This window comes from Leptonychotes weddellii, chromosome 6 (assembly GCF_054177405.1).
Source record: "Leptonychotes weddellii isolate Sample4059 chromosome 6, ASM5417740v2, whole genome shotgun sequence".
Taxonomy (NCBI): domain Eukaryota; kingdom Metazoa; phylum Chordata; class Mammalia; order Carnivora; family Phocidae; genus Leptonychotes; species Leptonychotes weddellii.
Window position 1 is genome coordinate 94,449,557 of NC_138374.1, and position 17,979 is coordinate 94,467,535.

The following is a 17,979-nucleotide window of genomic DNA, read 5'->3' on the forward strand; positions in this document are numbered from 1 at the left end:
GCAGTTGCCAACATCTTCCTTGTTAAAGTCAATGCAAGCCAAACTAAAGCTCTGGAGGAAAGACAAATGTGAGCAGGGGGTGGGCGTCAGATCCAAGACAGAACAAAGAAGCAGAATAAATGAGATTTAGAGGGTAATTGAATTTACACAGCTCTGGCCTGGTCATGTCCCTGATCAAGACTGAACTGTCTTTTACTGGAAGAAGCAGGTTTTGTGTGGAAAGGAAAGTTCAGGTGGCCATGTAAGTTGAGTTGCCTGCAGGACAATGTACCAGAGTTGTCTCAGGCAGTGAATGAGTCAGGAGCTCCTGAGAGAAGTCTGCAGGAACTCACATTTGTGGTGGGTGGGATTTATTTGTTTATACGTTTCTTCTTTCCTGAAGATTTGTATGTGCTTTGATTTCAGTGTTATCAGCACACAACTCATCATTAAAATCATGGATGTGGATGAGATTGTCAAGGAAGAGCACAGACTTCAAAATAAATTTAAAAAATAGCTTAAGGTAAAAGACAGAGAAAGACAAGTCCATGTGGACTGTGAAGGCGTGAGTTAGAACAGCATCAAGAAAGTCAAGGAAGGAGGAATTTAAGGAACAGGGAGGTGAACATAGGGGAAGGAAAAGAAAAATAAAATAAGATAAAAACAGAGATGGAGGGATGCCTGGGTGGCTCAGTCATTGGACGTCTGCCTTCAGCTCAGGTCATGATCCCAGGGTCCTAGGATCGAGCCCCGTATCAGGCTCCCTGCTCCACGGGGAGCCTGCTTCTCCCTCTCCTACTCCCCTTGCTTGAGTTCCCTCTCTCACTGTGTCTCTGGCAAATAAATAAATAAAACCTTAAAAAAAAAAACAAAACAGAGGGAGGCAAACCATAAGAGACTCTTAACTAAAGAGAACAAACTGAGGGTTGCTGGAGGGGAGGTGGGTGAAGGGATGGGTTAAATGGGTGATGAGCATTAAGGGCATGTGTTGTGATGAGCACTGGGTGTTATATGTAAGTGATGAATCACTAAATTCTACTCCTGAAACCAATACTACACTATATGTTAACTAACTTGAATTTAAATAAAATCTTGGAAGAAGAAAAAAAAAAAAGAAAGTCAAGGAAGGAGAGTGTGTCAAGAAAGAGGAAGAGGTAAAGAGAAAAAATATAGGGCGCCTGGGTGGCTCAGTTGGTTAAGCGACTGCCTTCAGCTCAGGTCATGATCCTGGAGTCCCGGGATCGAGTCCCGCATCAGACTCCCTGCTCAGCGGGGAGTCTGCTTCTCCCTCTGACCCTCCCCACTCTCATGCTCTCTCTATCTCATTCTCTCTCTCAAATAAATAAATAAAATCTTTAAAAAAAAAAAAAGAAAAAATATAGTAAGAGATCAAGTTATATAAGAACTTGAAAGTATCCCCTGGATTCCATAGGGTTGGTGGAATGATCTGAAAAGGCATAGGACAGTAAGGAGAAACTATGAGGGGTTTTCATTGGCTTACTGGTTGGTTGGTTGGTTGGTTGGTTGTTTGGTATAAAACGGGAGACACTATGGTGGAAAGCCAATTAGAGAAGAGATGGGTTAGTAAAGGTAATGACTGATGGATGTGGTCCCCCCAGGAGGCCAGTGGGTATGGAGTTCATAGCCCAAGAGAAGGGATTACTCAGGGGTCAGGAAGTACATTTATGCCATTGAGAAGGTAAAGGGCAGCGAGGGATGTATGAATGCCCGTGTGGATAATTTGGTGACCTAGGCTAAGCAAGGCTGATGGGGAAAGAAATATGCATGCTAATTATATTAAAGGAATTGATTTTATCTATCATTCTATTAAAACATGTCAACGAAACTCCCACAATTTTCAAAGCCAAAAACGACTGAGCTGATGGTGATAAGTTTCTGGACGCTGAGGATGCACTGCTCAGTCACCAAGATGGGTATTTTTATTTTTTTCTTTCTTCTTCTTTTTTTTATGGTATTTTCTATCCTATCTGAAACCACAGCCTGGCTTATTTTTTACTCAGTTTAATTTCTTTCAGGCTGTAGCCTGTGAGTCACACCTATTTCAAGCAATTTTCATTTTCCTTAGTGTCAGACTTTTGTGTCTTTTCCCCTCAAAAATCAGCAGCAGTTGGAAAAGTACTTGTTCCAATCAATAACCATTTGAAAATAGAAACTCAGATATTTAAGATGAGTCTGTATGCAATTGCTACCTTTAAGACTTCTTTCTTTGAAGCAACCTTTCCTCCTACCAATGATATTGTCCTTCAAGTTTCTGTTACAGAAAATCATGATCTGATGAAGACTGGTTGGTGATACATGAGGTAGGTTTCATAAAGAAAGCCTCCCCCGCTTCCCCCCCGCCCCCGCCACCGCCAAACTGCCCCCTTCCCAAATTGGATGTGGCGCAAATTCAAGGCTGTGTGAAAATCTGTTCAGCAAGGGAAAAACTCACACTAGGTGAGGAATCAATTACTGAAGAGGCCATCCTCCCCAACCCATTCATTTTACAGCAATAAACCGAAGCCCAGAGTGCTGTCTGGTTCATTGGGATCAAGGCCAGGACCCGATTCCACTTCTCCTGACTCTCCACCCACTGCTCATTTGTCCTGTCATAACATCTGTTTCTCCTGCTGGGCAGCAAACCCCACGGGGCCAGGAACCTCTTCCATTTTGTTCACTTAGATATCCCCAGCATAGAGGCAACAAGCAAAAATATCTGTTAGTCAGTTAACCACACTCAGAGCAGTCTGCTACTGGTCATTATGAGGTTTCATGCAGAGCCAAACATCAGAGTAAAAGGTCTCAACAGAAAGAAAGAGAAATCACCATCCCATAAACACATGATTTGTGAACTCGGAAAACACCAGAGACTCTGGACATGCCTTCCAGGGTGGAAGATGATACATGAGGTAGGTTTCATAAAGGAAGCGCCCCCCCCCCCCCCGCAGGGGCCTTAGAGCCACTGCTTGCTTAAGGATCCACATCAGGGTTTCATTTGTCATTGAGTTGGCAGACACCACACCCCAAGCCAGAGCCCGAGAACTCAGAACTTTCCACGTTGCCTCCAAGTCAGCTTTCACCAACTTGAATCCTCCTTAAAATATTTGACAGGCTCTCTCCTCTCCCCCCGACACTGTAACTGCAGAGGCTCCTTTCATCGTCCCATAATCAAACTGCCTAAAATTTTTATGGAAGTTGAAATCCCATGTTCTTTTCACACATTAGCAACGCATGCCATCCCACGGGGGACAGCCCCTGCAGCGGCACGCAGGCACTTTAAGGGGTTGGAAAGGGACATTAGCCGCAGCTGAAGTTTGCTTTGTAAAACAAGACCCTGGGAGGTTCTTCATTTGGCTGCAGACCTTGTGCCAGCTTGATGCCTTTCTACTCTTGTTAAGACCAAATGCTTCTCAAATGAATCTGTTAGAAGAGTCTCTGCTGGGAATTGGATTCCCTCTCAGCATTCTTCAGTTTGAGTTTGGTTTGGTTAGTGGTGAAAATAAGTACTTACATCTCTTGCCCCTAAATCAGGAGTTGCTGTTGCTGCTATAGCCCATCCTGACAGCCTGCTGTTTCTCACAGCTGGTAGACCCTGGAAACTGGGATGCCACGTCAGCTGCCCAGAACCTTTCTGCTTGAGCAGCAGTTTCCCAACGGAACGATTCTCTGTGTGGACCCTGAGGCTGGAAACATGATCTGACCGCCATATTGAGAAGGTCTTAGTAAAAGAGGCCACTACCCGAGATGAGCGAAAGAAACCACACATACCCCTTCCTGGTCTAAATATCGGGTCGACTTTCTAAACAATCATGACAGCAAGTTAACAACTGAGCAAAAAAGGCAGGATTCGAAAATGAAAGAGTAAAATTTAGAGACGTTGATTCAGTATTATAGATTTTAGTTCATTAAAAAATCACGAGCTTGGAGGGCGCCTGGGTGGCTCAGTCAGTTGAGCATCTGCCTTCAGCTCAGGTTATGATCTCACGGTCCTGGGATTGAGCCCTGTGTCGGGCTCCCTGCTCAGGGGGGAGTCTGCGTGTCCCTCTCCCTCTGTCTCTCAAATAAATAAATAAAATCTTCTTTAAAAATAAATAATTAAAAATCATGAGGTTGGGGTGAAATGAATTTCCTTTCAAAAAAGTGAATCTCATTTCAAAAAAATAAGAAAGTGAATGCTCATGAATAGGGAAATGGTTGAATAGATTATGCGACATTTATGTCATGGAATATTAGGATATCTAGTAAATAGTAAATTAGAGTTGTAGCAGTTCACTTGGAGGGGTTTCTATGGCATATTAACCAAGCAAAAAAAAGTATGTAATATTATCCCATTTGGGGTTGTTATGAAATCTTTTGAGCGAAAAGGAATATATTATCCTATATGTTATTATATATGCATATATATAATTATATGAGTATTTCTGTATCTACATAGACAAAAGAATATAAAAGGTACATCCTGGGCAGTTAAAATACTTCCTTTGTTTGAGGGAGAGAACGTGCAAGGGCAGTGGGTAAGGGCATAAGTAACTTTTTTAAAGGCTTCACAATAAGCAGCATTTATTACATCACTCCTGTAAAATTGTATGTATGTGAATGACGTGTGTGCTTAAAGAGAAGTACATGTTAAGTTCACAAAAGTGTTAATTAGATGTCTTCAGGTGTTGGAATGCCATCTGACTTTGATTTTATTCTCTATCATTTTATATATGCTTCAATTTTTTAAAGATTTTATTTATTTGAGAGAGAGAGAGAGAGAACAAGCAGGGGGAGAGGCAGGCAGAGGGAGAAGCAGGCCACCCCCCCCCCCAGCAGGGAACCTGATGCGGGACTCGATCCCAGAACCCGGGGATCATGACCTGAGCCGAAGGCAGATGCTTCGACTGAGCCACCTAGGCACCCAATACTTTGATTTTTTTCAAGGAAAAACTTTTATTTATATCATCAGAAGAAACAATAAAGCTATTTTTATTGTGTAAAAATTATGACAAGTGGTATCTTGCCTGAACTATTATGGGGCTGAACTATTCAGCCCCTCTGCTGAATCTTAAATAGATTTGGGTTTGTTTTTTTTTTCTCTGTGTGTCCCCAAAACACTCAAGAATTCTAAAGATGTTCTCGTGCTTCTCTGGAGAAGAGAAGCCATGCCAAAGAGAAATGTAAAATACTTTTTAGCCCAGACCTCACACAGCTCTCCTCTCCCTGAGGGTGATGTCAGAGGTGGGTCCCTTCTTCCCCCTTCCATGATGTGGGTGCAGAGGGAAGTTTCCACAGTGCACACATGCACAGCGATGTTACCGAATGCTGTAATCCATACTGTCCCAGATGATGCCTGTAGTGGTGGCCAGAAATCATTTATGAACATGCCAATTATTGAGAAAAAGAAAGAAGCTGGAATTGACCAACCAATCCCTACATTTCAGTAACAAAGCCAGAGATTGGGAAATGAGCACTTATTGATCAGTGACCAAGTAACCAATACATTTTACATAATTAAAACATGGAAAAGGTCACTAGGTAGTCACTGGCCCCATTTTCTGGATTAAAATGAAGCGAGACACATGAATATACTTAGACATTAAATTATCTTTATTGTGTAAACAACAACAAAGTTTTTCTTAACTGGGGCAATCATAGAAAATTCAGGATGTCCCCTCTCCATAAGGGCTGTGTAGCAAGTAGATATGTGTATGAATCAGAAGGCATATCTTGTTGGTGTTTATTCATTATCCTGGAATTGGGGAAGCTCCTGATTTTAAACTTAAATGAGGAAAATGACTGATTTAGATAAAATCTCTGAATTATAGAACTGTCTTAAAAACAACTTTTTAAAAAGAAATGTTCTTTCACTTTCAACTACAAAAATAACCCACAGTAGAGTCAAATTTTTTTAATCCTAAAAGGATTTTTATTTCCACCCATCATTTTGGATAGAAATGGAGATTCAGAGAGCTTAAATAACTTGTCCAAGGTCACACAAGTAGAACTTAGGGCTCTGGTTCTCAGACATTATCCCACAACATTGTGCTGTAAATATTAAGGATAGATCCTGCCTAACGTGACTTGTCATGACTAGAGAAGACACTCCTAATTACCATATTCTTGCTTTGTATGCAAAGAACACCTCCTTAGATTTACGCAAAGAATAGTTAAATATGAACTGCATTTGCCACCTTGTCTTACGATTAGTGTACTGTCTTTTATCTTGATAATAATCATTCGACTATAAGAAACGAAGGATACATAGAGAGATCCATAAAAAGGAGAATGTAAATAAGTGCCCAATGTGGAATGTCAGTAGTAAATGTGAGAAGAGAAAAGGAGAGGGAGAGAAGCATAAGGTAATTTCGAGGGGGGTGAGAAAAGAAATCAATACTAAAAGAAATATGAAAGAATATTCAAATTATGAGGTTTCTTTTTTTTTTTTAAGATTTTATTTATTTATTTGACACAGAGAGAGAGACAGCTAGAGAGGGAACACAAGCTGGGGGAGCAAGAGAGGGAGAAGCAGGCTCCTGGCTGAGCAGGGAGCCCAAAGCAGGGCTCAATCCCAGGACCCTGGGATCATGATCTGAGTTGAAGGCAGACGCTTAACGACTGAGCCACCCAGGCGCCCCTCAAATTATGAGCTTTCTTACTTAAGAATACTTCTACTGTTCAGGCTAGTATTGATGATATTGGGCCTTAAGTGACACAGGACTCATGACCCTGATCTGACGACAATCTTGCAGTCTTGTTTTCCCTGACTTAAAAAAGACACATTTGGAAAATGTGCAAAAAGCATACATCCATATATTCATAAACCTGTGTTTTCCTTGGCTCAGATATCTTGGGTAAATTGGAGAAGTTATAGACCTGTATGTAACTAAACAACAGAATACAATGTGGAAAAGTGCAATGACTGTTAGGTCCCAAATACATACCTTTCGGGTCTCATAGGCTCGTTCTTTCAAATATCAGCAACCGATTGAAGGTATTGGCTCTGACTTTACTAAAACCAAAATTCACGGCAGGAAACAAGTACAAATGTTTCTACTTGAAAGAACTGTAAGCTCCATCCCTTGAACTAAACTACTTACATACAGCAGCCCCAAAATCTTATGTTTTCCCACCACAAGACTGTCACGTGATGGGAAAACATCTTGAACTCCCCAGGAGAGATTATGCAAGATTTTGAGCAGAGGCAGTATATCACAACGGTCATGTGCCCGGGCTCCGAAGCCACACCACCAGGCTGGGGTCCTGACTTTGCCACTCTTTGGATCCACTGATGTCGGGTAAATCACTGCATCTCCCTTCCCTGGACCTCAGTTTCTGTATCTGTAAAATGGGGTTAATAGTAACTACTTCAGTGGTTGTTGGGAAGAGTGCAGTTGATCCTTGAAGAACACAGGGGTTGGGGTGCCCAGTCCCCAGCCCCCTGCGCAGTCAAAACTCCATGTATAACTTTTTTTTTTTAAGATTTTGTTTATTTGACAGATAGAAACATAGCGAGAGAGGGAACACAAGCAGGGGGAGTGGGAGAGGGAGAAGCAGGCTTCTCGCCGAGCCGGGAGCCCGATGTGGGGCTCGATCCCAGGACCCCGGGACCATGACCTGAGCTGAAGGCAGATGCTTAACGACTGAGCCACCCAGGCGCCCCTCCATGTATAACTTTTGACTCCCCAAAAACTTAACTACTAATAGCCTACCACTGACCAGAAACATTAGCGACAAAAGTCAATTAACACGTTTTGTATGTTATTATATTACGATATGTATTCTTACAATAAAGTCAGCTAGAAAAAGAAGATGTTATTAAGAATCATAAGGGAAAGGGGCACCTGGGTGGCTCAGTCAGTTAAGCGTCTGCCTTCGGCTCAGGTCATGATCCCGGGGTCCTGGGATCGAGCCCTGCATCGGGCTCCCTGCTCCACAGGAAGCCTGCTTCTCCCTCTCCCACTCCCCCTGCTTGTGTTCCTTCTCTCACTGTATCATTCTCTGTCAAATAAATAAATAAAACCATAAAAATAAAAAGAATCATAAGGGAAAAAAATCATAAGGAAAATGCATTTACAGCACTGTACATGTACATGTGACCCTTGATCTCAGGGTCATGAGTTCGAGCCCCATGATAAAGATTACTTAAAAATAAAATCTTAAAAAAAAAAAAAAAGAAGGGAACTGCCTTCATAAAGCTTGTATGCTTCTTAGGGAAACAGATAAGCAAACAAAAATAAACCCATCATGTCCTATCAGATGATGGTAAGTGCTATAAAGAAAATAAGAACAAGTCAGAAGATGGAGTGTCAGGATCGAGGTGGGAGGCTTATTTTAGGTAGAAGAATCAGGGAATACTTCCCTGAGAAGGTGAGATAAAACCAATGAGGGGTGTTCTATGGCAAGATCCGGGGAAAAATGTGGAAGGTAGAGTGAACTCTAAGTGCAAATGTCTTGAGACAGGAACAAGGTTGGCCTAGCGGAGGAGTGAGAAGTTTGGATTCTGGTGGGAGCTTGTTTGGAGAGAAAAGGTGTAAGAGAGCCTCTTGAATAATAGGGAAGTGAATTAACTGGGGAAATAAGACAGTGTTGCCAGGCACCGCTGAGAATCCACTCGAGCTCTGAGTTCATAAAATTAAGACCTGCAAGCCTGCTTCGTATTTTTAATCTAGCCACATTTGGAGATTTGGTGCTTGGATGCAGACCTGAGCAGGTGAGTAGAGTGTTACCAGATCTGGGGGTTTGGCAGGTCAAGGCAGTAGAGGGGAGAGAGGCAAGGGCGTTGAGCCTGCTCCATGGACTCAGGTGAGTGTCTGAGGGCAAGGCCTGAGGGCCGTGATGGACGGTGACAAGGTCTAGGGATGATGGCCTGGTGGAGACAGTGAGACCCAACAATGGCTGGAGTGGGGTTCCAGAGGGAACAAGCTGGAAGTGAGAAGGTAGTAGCCAGAGAGGGGTGCCAGAAATCCGCAAGTACTAGTACTAGTACAAGTCCTACTAACGAGCAACAGAGTGTTACTGTAAGACTAGTTGGCTGAGAAGGCATTGTTGATCACCCATACCAGGGGTCTCAAACCTGGCCACATACTAGAATGACCTGGGGAGCTCCTAAAATATACACGGGCCTCCAATCCTCTAATTCCGGCTCAATTGGTTCAGAGGTGGGGGTGGCAGTGCCCGAGGTTTTTTAAAAGTTTCCCAAACAATTCTGAAGTGCAGCCAGGGTTGGAGTTGACTGGTCTAAGCAGGCCAACCAGCAGGCCTGAGGAGAGGAGTGGTGAAGAGCATGGACGTGAGCCAGCAGGGCTCTGGGCTGCACTGGAGGAGTGACCTCGGGTTGGTGGCTGGCCCAGCATGGGAGGTTTATGGAGACTGGATGGCCTGTCCTTCAGAGCAGTGGGGAAGGGGCAGGGAGGAGCAATGGTCCGGGAGCGGCCATGACGAGCAAAGCAGACACAAGCCGCACCATCGGGCCCTAGGACTCTTGAGGGGTAGCTCCATGTCCTCAGGAGTGAGTTGGGTATCAGTCAGAGCAGAACAGTGAGAGGGACATTCAGAGAAGAGGCTGAGGACATAGTGGGAGGGGGTGGGGGGCAGAGGGTGGGAGATAAAGTCAAATAAGGATATGTACCGAGCTGCATGGGGAAGGAGACCCAGGAGCGCTGGGTTGAGGGAATCACAAGGGTAATCACAAGGCATGATGGGATTAGTAGCAAGGCCTTTTAGGGGAAGATGGGTAATTGACTTCAATTAAAACCTCCCTTTTGTATTATATTTAGACTCTTGGGTGGTATATTAGTTTTCTAAGGCTGCTGTAACAAATTATCACAAACTTGGTGGCTTAAAATAATAGGAATTTATTTTCTCATAAGTCTGAAGGCTAAAGTCTAAAATCAAGGTGTCAGCAGGGCCATGCTCCCTCTGAAGACTCTAGGGGAGAATACTTCCCTCCCTTTTCACAGGTTCTGGTGGCTCCCATCAATCCCTGGCATCCTTTGGCTCATGGCTGCATCACTCCATTTTCTGTGCCTGTCTTCACATGGCCATCCTCCTCTGTGTCCAAATCTCTCTCTACCTATAAGGGTAACCATCATGGAGTTAGGGCCATCCTAATCCAGTGTGACCTCCTCTTGATTACAGTTACAAAGACCCTATCTCCAAATAAGGTCACAGTCATGGGTACTGAGGGCTAGGATTTCAACATACCTTTTTTTGGGGGGAACACAACTGAACCCACAACCATTCATGGGGCAATTCATGGAGGGGATATGACAGCCGGGGCACTGTTCTTACCCAAAGAATACAGGCTCTTGGGGCTGCTCTTAAATCCACTGAGAGGGCACCTGGGTGGCTCAGTCGGTTAAGCAGCCGATTCTTGATTTTGGCTCAGGTCGTGATCTCAGGGTCCTGGGATGGAGCCCAAGGCAGTCTCCGTGCTCAGCAGGGAGTCTGCTTCAGGATTCTCTCTCCCTCTGCCCCTACCCCCACTTGCTCATGCTCTCTCTCTCTCATAAATAAATAAATAAATAAATAAATCTCTAATTCCCCTGAGAGCCTGTCACCACAGAAGAGGGCAACTATAGGCCTGCTTTAGAGACCTCAGTTCCAGGGCAGTGAAAGCTGGAGGTCTCACCAAGACCTCAACCCTGCCTGAGTGAGAAAACAAAGCCGATTCAGCAGAAAACCCATCCTTATAGTGGATAAGCAATTCAAACAAACTTTGTGTTCATCGCAGGTCAGCAGTATCCTGAACAAATGATAGCACATATGTGATGAGAAGCCAAAATTGACAAGATAATGAAAGCCTAAAAGATTTCCTACGATCTCACCACTAGCATCAGGCGGTGAAATTAGAGAGATAAAGACAATGAAAATAACCTCTCTTGTGCTACAGAACCCAAATTTAGTAAGATGGGTGATGTACTCTATCAATCAATTATCAAGGATTAAGTGCCTATTATTGCAACATTGACACGAGAAAAATAAAACACATGGCACCATCCTGCAAAGGAACCTATCCAGCAGTTGAGGATGTGAAAACACTAGAGCCACAGATGAAAGACAAGGTCTAGTCAACTGTTAAATTTATGGTGTAGACAGACTCAGTAATACAGAAATCCCTAAATAGGAGAGATTAATGATCCCAGGATTACTCAAATTGGGCTTCCTGGAGTTTGATAAGTATTTCCTTAGAATCTGTTTTGGGGACCCCAGGCACTAGGCTGGACCCAAAGCCTTCAACCTTAACTCTGTGAGACAGTTAGCATCTCGGTTTTCCAGGAGAAGAAACCAATGTGCACACACATAAAGTGACTTGCACAAGGTCAGACAGCTTGCAGGTTTCTAAGTTAGGGACCAAGCCCAAGTATTTTATCCTCAAGTCCATGGCTTTTTGTACAATGCATTGAAGGGTGAGTAGGGTTTGGATCAGCAAGGGAAAAACAAGGAGTGTTTTATGTGTGGGAAATAGGATTAATATTTTATTATTACATTTGGCTAATTGGCTCCCGAGAGCCAGCCTATATCCCCAGATGTGGAGCTGCTGTTTTAAACTCTTAAAATATCTGGGTCAGTGAGAAGAGGATCACAAGGTCTCCTTATGGTTATTTTTAACTTTAAAATAACCTTTAAAGAAAAGGAGAGGATAAAAATGAAAATATATATATATCTCAGAAATTTTACAAGCTGAAGTCAAAAGGGAACTGTTCAATGGGAACAGCTAGGTGATTGACCCTGACTTGCAAGCTGCAGGGAGGGGTCCCTGATGGGTCACAGTGGTTCCTGGCTCCATCAGAACCGAGAAAGGTGGCCTGGAAACCACATCAGAAAGTAAGCCTGAGACAGGAGCAGAAACCAATGGCAGGAGACATGCAGGTGCTGGTATCACTTCCCCAGACCTGCCTTCAAAAAAGACATTGCCCTTGATTCTTTCCTCAGAAAAGTAATGGAGAAAGAGAGTCAGGTGGGCCTCATCCAGCTTCTACGCTGGTGTTTTGCATATTTCAGAACAAAAGGAAAGGAAGAGGAATCTTTTAAGCAATTGCCCTGGGTAAAGTGAGAATGACACCATTTGATATGGGAATGATGCTCTTATGAGAAAAAAGTATTCTGAGTATTGCTTTATGTCTTTTGAGACAAATGAGCCATAATACAAAACCCCTGCACAGCTTTCCCATCAGGAAAGATACCAGGAATGAAGACGCAGTAAGTGCCAGAACATATGTCTCCCAGGACCTCAAAGGGAGAAGTTCCTGCAAAGCATCCCACTGTGTCACGTGTCCAAAGCAGCACATAAGAACAGCAAGATGGGCACTTTGCTACGCTGGGTCCCATGCAGGGGTAAGTGTCTTCAGATAAAGATCCTGAGACGAAGGAACTTCTCCCTGGTTGCATCTGTAAACCAAGGCCCTGATCATAGCAAATGTTCACTAGATGCTGAACGTCATTGAAGGCTAAGACTAACATATACAATGCAAAAAGACAACTATGCAAATCCATGTCTCTCTAGGGGCTGAATTGTGTGCCACGGGAGTTCCTAAGTGAGCAAGATCAATATGAGCTGATTTCCCAGAGGAAATGAGCCTTCAGCGGGGCCCTGAATGGATATAACTTGCACGGAAAAGGAATGAGAGGGGCTTGGTGCAGAGAAATTCATTTCTTTAGGCTCTGTGTACTTACACCACAGACACATAGTGAGCAAAGCACATCTTGGTCCCCGCACTCACGGAGCTCATTATCTAGCAGCCCATCTCCTTAGAATAGAGAGTACTGATGAGTCATGACAAAGGCCGACATTTATTTAGGGCCTATGATGTGCCAGGCACTACGCTAAGTGCTTCACAAATATAACCTCATCGGACCTCACTGCAACTCAAGGATAAGGGGGTTACTATTACCACCGTTTTATGGACTCGAAGCTAAACTCACACAGCTAATGAGTGCTGAGGCCAAAATTCAAATCGAGGGCTGTCTTGGCTTCTGGGCCATTCTCCTTCCATTCTACCCCATAGGAAATGAGGTCAGGGGAGGTGGTACGGTGGGTGGAGTGCTTGGAAGCCAGGCAAAGCAGTTCATATTTGCTATGGTGGAAATAAGAAGTTATTTGTTATCAGCTCTCTCTTCCTGCTGTTCCTGGATCTCCTCTGCCAAAGTCGGATTCCTTAGGGTACACAGGAGATTCAGAGGACCCTCCAGACAAGACACAGTCTCTCCCTCCAGATCTCCATCGGCTTTCCGGCATAGTGAACTGCAGTGGCCGTCTTGAAAGGAAATTTCAGTCATTATTTTTCTCTCTCCCTTAAATTCTAAACCTACAGATGCCATTAAGAAACCAATCCCCATGGTTTTCTCATCCAGCCCTGTACTCACCTTTTTTAGTTTTCCTAAGATCTGCAAGATCTGTAGCTCAGTTGGTTAAGTGTCTGCCTTCGGCTCAGGTCATGATATCAAGGTCCTGGGATCGAACTCCACATTGGGCTCCCTGCTCAACAGAGAGCCTGCTTCTCCTTCTCCCTCTGCTGCTCCCCCTGCTTGTGCTCTGTCTCTCTCTCTCCATCTCTCTTTCTGTCAAATAAATAGGTAAAATCTTTAAAAAAACCTTTTTTTTCATTTTTTTAAGCAATCTCTACGCCCAATGTGGGGCTCAAACTTATAACCCCAAGATCAAGAGTCGCATGCTCTACTGACTGAGCCAGCCAGGAACACCCTAGTCTTTAGGTGGCATCTTACCACCCAAAACAGCCAAAGTGGAAAGAGAGATGCTTAAAGTTCTCCTTACCTTTATTTCTCCACCTTCACAGGGAGGAAAAGGGGGTGAAAGAAGAAAGATCTGCATTCTCTCCACCTCCCTTGAGGACAGGGGATTGTCCCTGCCTTCAGTGCTCTCCTTCATTTCTGAGTTGGGAAACACTGCTCCCTAATGAGGCCAGGATCAGAAAGGACAGGGTGAAGGTCAACCCACCTGAAGGAAATAGAATTAGAAATGCAACAATAAAAGTGGAAATTCTCACGCTTATACGGATATGTTTATCAATTACAAAACACTTCCACAGACATCCCTTCAGTTGAATTTCTCACAATAATTAGGCAGGTTTTAATGTTATTACATTTTTTTTTTCTTTTTGAAGATTAGGAAACTGAGGTACAAAAAAAAAAAAAAAAAAAGAAGTGACTCCCTAGGGTCGGAGAGGTAATACTTGCAGCCAGGCCCACTGAGCTCTAATTCTGTGCTCTGCCCTCTCCAGCATATCCACTCAGGAATCTTGAACTGGACAAGGACACCAGTTGGGAAGAGGGGAGCTTCGTGACCACTCTCTATGGTGCCATCCTCCAAGATCAGGGAGATTTACCCAAATTGGTTTTTTTTTTTTTTAATTTATTTATTTATTTGAGAGAGCAAGAGAGAGAGCGCACGAGAGGGGGCTGGGAGAGGGGCAGAGGGAGAGGGAGAAGCAGACTCCCCGCTGAGCAGGGAGACCTAGGCGGGGCTCGATCCCAGGACCCTGGGATCATGACCTGAGCTGAAGGCAGACGCTTAACCAATTGAGCTACCCCGGCGCCCCCCCAAATTGTTTTAATTTCATTTTATAATCTCCTATGAAACTAGCCTCCAGAAATACACATCTTTCTCTTATAATATTTGATTTTGGTCCTAGCAATCTTTGAGAGTAGTAAGTTCCATATGTGTGCTATTCCTATGTAAAAACCTGCTATTTTTACTTTGCCCTAAAACTATTTCTTTAAAATGATAAAGCTGTCCCTAGCTCTGGGATTTAATAAGTTCATATTTTTATTCTATGATTTTCATTATTTTATAAATTTCAATCATATTCTCCTCTCAGGCTGTCTTTCCAGAATGAAGAGCCGTAATTCTTTTATCATCCCTCACAAAAGAACCGTCTCTACCCTCTGGATCAATTTAGGCATCCTTCCCTAGACCTTGTTAGGTTCTGTATGTCTTTGAGGTACATCAGATCATTGGCGCCCATCACTTTGTCCATTACTCTGTATAAAAGAGCACAATGACTTCAGCTAAAATAAAGTGTAGAAATATTTGAGAGACACTTTTAAAAATCAAACCATTCCTTTGCTCCATGTCAGCCCAACATATGCTGAAAAAAGATACATTTTGCTTCAACTCTGAATTGAATTTCAACAGGCTGGTACTAGACAACCTCATAATCTATCATGAAAACGACAATTTACAAAGCGCTTTCACATACATGATCTCAGTTGACCATCACATGAACCATGCAAGGTAGAAAAAACGTATTATGATCTTCATTTTTTACATGAGAAAATTGAAAAGATGAGTCTAGCCCAAGGTCAAACAGCTGGAAGTAGAGCTTGAGTTGCTGGTCGTCCATTGAGAGAATGGTGCTTTATCCACTGTGCAATACAAGACAGCCTTCCTGATAACCTCATGTGATTTCTGTTAAAGCACCAAACTAGCCCTCTCCAAGTCCCTTTCGGTGGTCCTCAGTGCAGTCACAAAATACTCTATAGCCCTATTGAGAGGAAGGACGTTTACGGTTGGTCTAGACCCTCGTCCCCTCTCTCTCCATGCTGTCTCTACAATCTTATCACAGGTACCGATAGTACCCTCCATGCACATGACACCCAAATTTGTATCTCTAGGCCACACCTGTCTTCCGAGCACCGGACAAGTACATAAAACTACACAGTTGACATCTGGATGTCGCAATATGTTCAAAAACTCATCTTCTGACCCCATCATATCCCCTGCCACTGCCAAGACCCAATTCTCTTCTGATGTTCCTCCTCTCAAATACCTCTCCAGGAAGCTAGGAATCATCTTGACATTTCCCTCCCTCTCCCCTCCACCAACCCTGCTCGTATCCAATCTAACACCAAGTCCTTCCACTTTTGCCTCCTGCAGAGCTCTCTATCCCGTCCATTTCTTTCCCCATCATCAGCCTCATCAGCCTGCCTGCAGCCTCATCTCATGACACCTGTTTCCATTGCTCCCACTCCAGCCCCACTGACCTTCTTTTAGCCTGTCTCCCTCACATGCTTTCATTTGCCACAGGGCCCTAGAACATTCCTCCCTTTCTTCCCTCCGTCCTTAAATTCCTAGAATTAAATGTTCCAGAAGCCTCCATCTTCAGACAGAGTTTGAAGGGTCTTTCCTCAGGGAAACCTCTCTTGACCTCCCTGAGTTACGTTCCCCCATTACATCTTGCAGGGCACTAATCTGACATGATTTTGTGATTTTAATTAATGTCCGTCTCCCCTACTAGATTTATAAGCTTCTGCTCACCATCATATATTCCCTGTGCTGTGCTGAGCTTGGCACCCAGAGGCACAGCTATGTTTATTACGTCAGGGTGAATAAATGAATAAGCCCACTAACAAGGAAGTGGTTGCATATGATACACATCCTCATTACGGAACAGTAATAAGCAGCTGTTAAAAAATGAGACATCTATATTTACTAATATGGAATGGTGTTCATAACATATTATTGATTAAAAGCTGTACATTACAGGGTGCCTGGGTGGCTCAGTTGGTTAAGCGACTGCCTTCGGCTCAGGTCACGATCCTGGAGTCCCTGGATCGAGTCCCGCATCGGGCTCCCTGCTCGGCAGGGAGTCTGCTTCTCCCTCTGACCCTCCCCCTTCTCATGTGATCTCTCTCATTCTCTCTCTCTCAAATAAATAAATAAAATCTTTAAAAAAAAAAAAAGCTGTACATTACACAATAGTATGCATACTATGATCAGTTATTTTTAAAACCTACGTATGTCTTTAAAACAAAACAAAACTCTAGAGGTGCCTGAGTGGTGCGATTGATTAAGCATCCAACTCTTGTTTTCGGCTCGGGTCATGATCTCAGGGTCATGAGACTGAGCCCCATGTCAGGCTCCATGCTCAGCACAGAGACTGCTTGGGATTCTCTCTCCCTCTCCCTCTGCCTTGCCCCACCCAGTGCACGCACTCTCTCTCTCAAATATATAAATAAATCTTAAAACAAACAAAAAACCCTCTGTGTATGCATACATGTGTATGTGTTTGAAGGGTCTGCAAGACTAGCACCAAACTGCTTACAGTGCTTTCCCTGGAGAAGGGGAATAAGACAGGTTAGAGAAAAATAGGATAATAATATCTAATAAACTGCTTGCTGCTTTGACTTTTTTCAGTGGCCACGTGGTATTGTTTTAATGATTTTAACAAAATCCATTTTTAAAAAATAATGAGGAGATTCACTGAAGTTTAGGAAACGGTTTCTAAATACAGCAAAAAATAAAAATAATAACTATCACTTCGTATGGGATTCCTCAACAATAGCAAGTTCCAGAGGCCAGCACACTTGCAGCCCAGAGCTTCAGTCGAGCATAGGCTGTGACAAAGATGCCAGAGGAAGAGAATAATCAGGCAGGCCAGCATTTGTTTGCTTCATCTGGGTCTTCCCTTCACGTGACTTCTATAAACAATAAATATTTTGAAAAATCACTGCTCTTTGATTCACTTAATCTGAGAAGGAAGATAAGTGAAGGAACAGCGTACATTTTTCTGAGTTTTTTTGTTGTTGTTGAATACAAGTAGTTACGCGAGGACACCTTTATTTCTCTTCGCCTGCTAAGTAACAAATCTTTTGTGGTCTTCGCCATAGCTCCAAGGGACAAGAGAGCTTCCTGAAGCCACAGACTGTAGAAGGAGCAGGGACAGATACACTGGCGATGTGGAGACAAGATGACTCCACAGCTACCAGCATGAAACCTCCCTCGGCTGCTGAGAGAAGTGTGTGCAGGTGGACAGGCCCACAGTCAGGAAACAGGAAGAGGCAGGTGTGTGGGCATGATTTCTCCAGCAGCCAGCCTGCAAGGAAGCTCTGGGAAAAGTCTGTGAACATGGAATAAATGGCTGTCACTTGGAGCTGCACTGATTCTTTTTTCAGACTAATGGCTCAGATGGTGGAACAACCAAACGGTGACTAAAATATGAGTCAAATGCTTCCAAATCATGCCAATGAAGCAGGGACACGGCAAGCAGAGAGCAGGTC

At 43.6% G+C, this 17,979-nt stretch overlaps 2 protein-coding genes across 10 annotated transcripts in view; both read right to left on the reverse strand.

The window, feature by feature from the left end:
- The window catches only part of SEC16B (SEC16 homolog B, endoplasmic reticulum export factor), a 56,886-nt gene extending 52,912 nt beyond the window's left edge, over nucleotides 1-3,974 (reverse strand). Inside the window, exon 1 of one of the 2 annotated variants that reach the window (XM_081824655.1) lies at nucleotides 3,491-3,974. The gene's annotated coding sequence lies outside the window, so the exon portion shown is untranslated. The remainder of the gene's footprint in view (nucleotides 1-3,490) is intronic. The other variant, XM_081824657.1, reaches the window with a different exon arrangement.
- Nucleotides 3,975-5,545: 1,571 nt separating this feature from the next.
- LOC102732905 (protein Cryzl2-like) overlaps nucleotides 5,546-17,979 on the reverse strand; it is a 42,678-nt gene continuing 30,244 nt past the window's right edge. For 2 of the 8 annotated variants that reach the window (XM_081824664.1, XM_081824662.1), the window contains one exon: nucleotides 9,796-10,033. In XM_081824664.1, the coding sequence (XP_081680790.1) occupies nucleotides 9,959-10,033 (75 nt within the window). In that variant the 3' untranslated portion in view covers nucleotides 9,796-9,958. Of the gene's footprint in view, nucleotides 7,300-9,795; nucleotides 10,034-12,734; nucleotides 13,218-13,782; nucleotides 13,919-16,687; nucleotides 17,401-17,979 lie in introns of those variants that run through there. The other 6 variants (XM_081824663.1, XM_081824661.1, XM_081824659.1 and 3 more) reach the window with 5 other exon arrangements.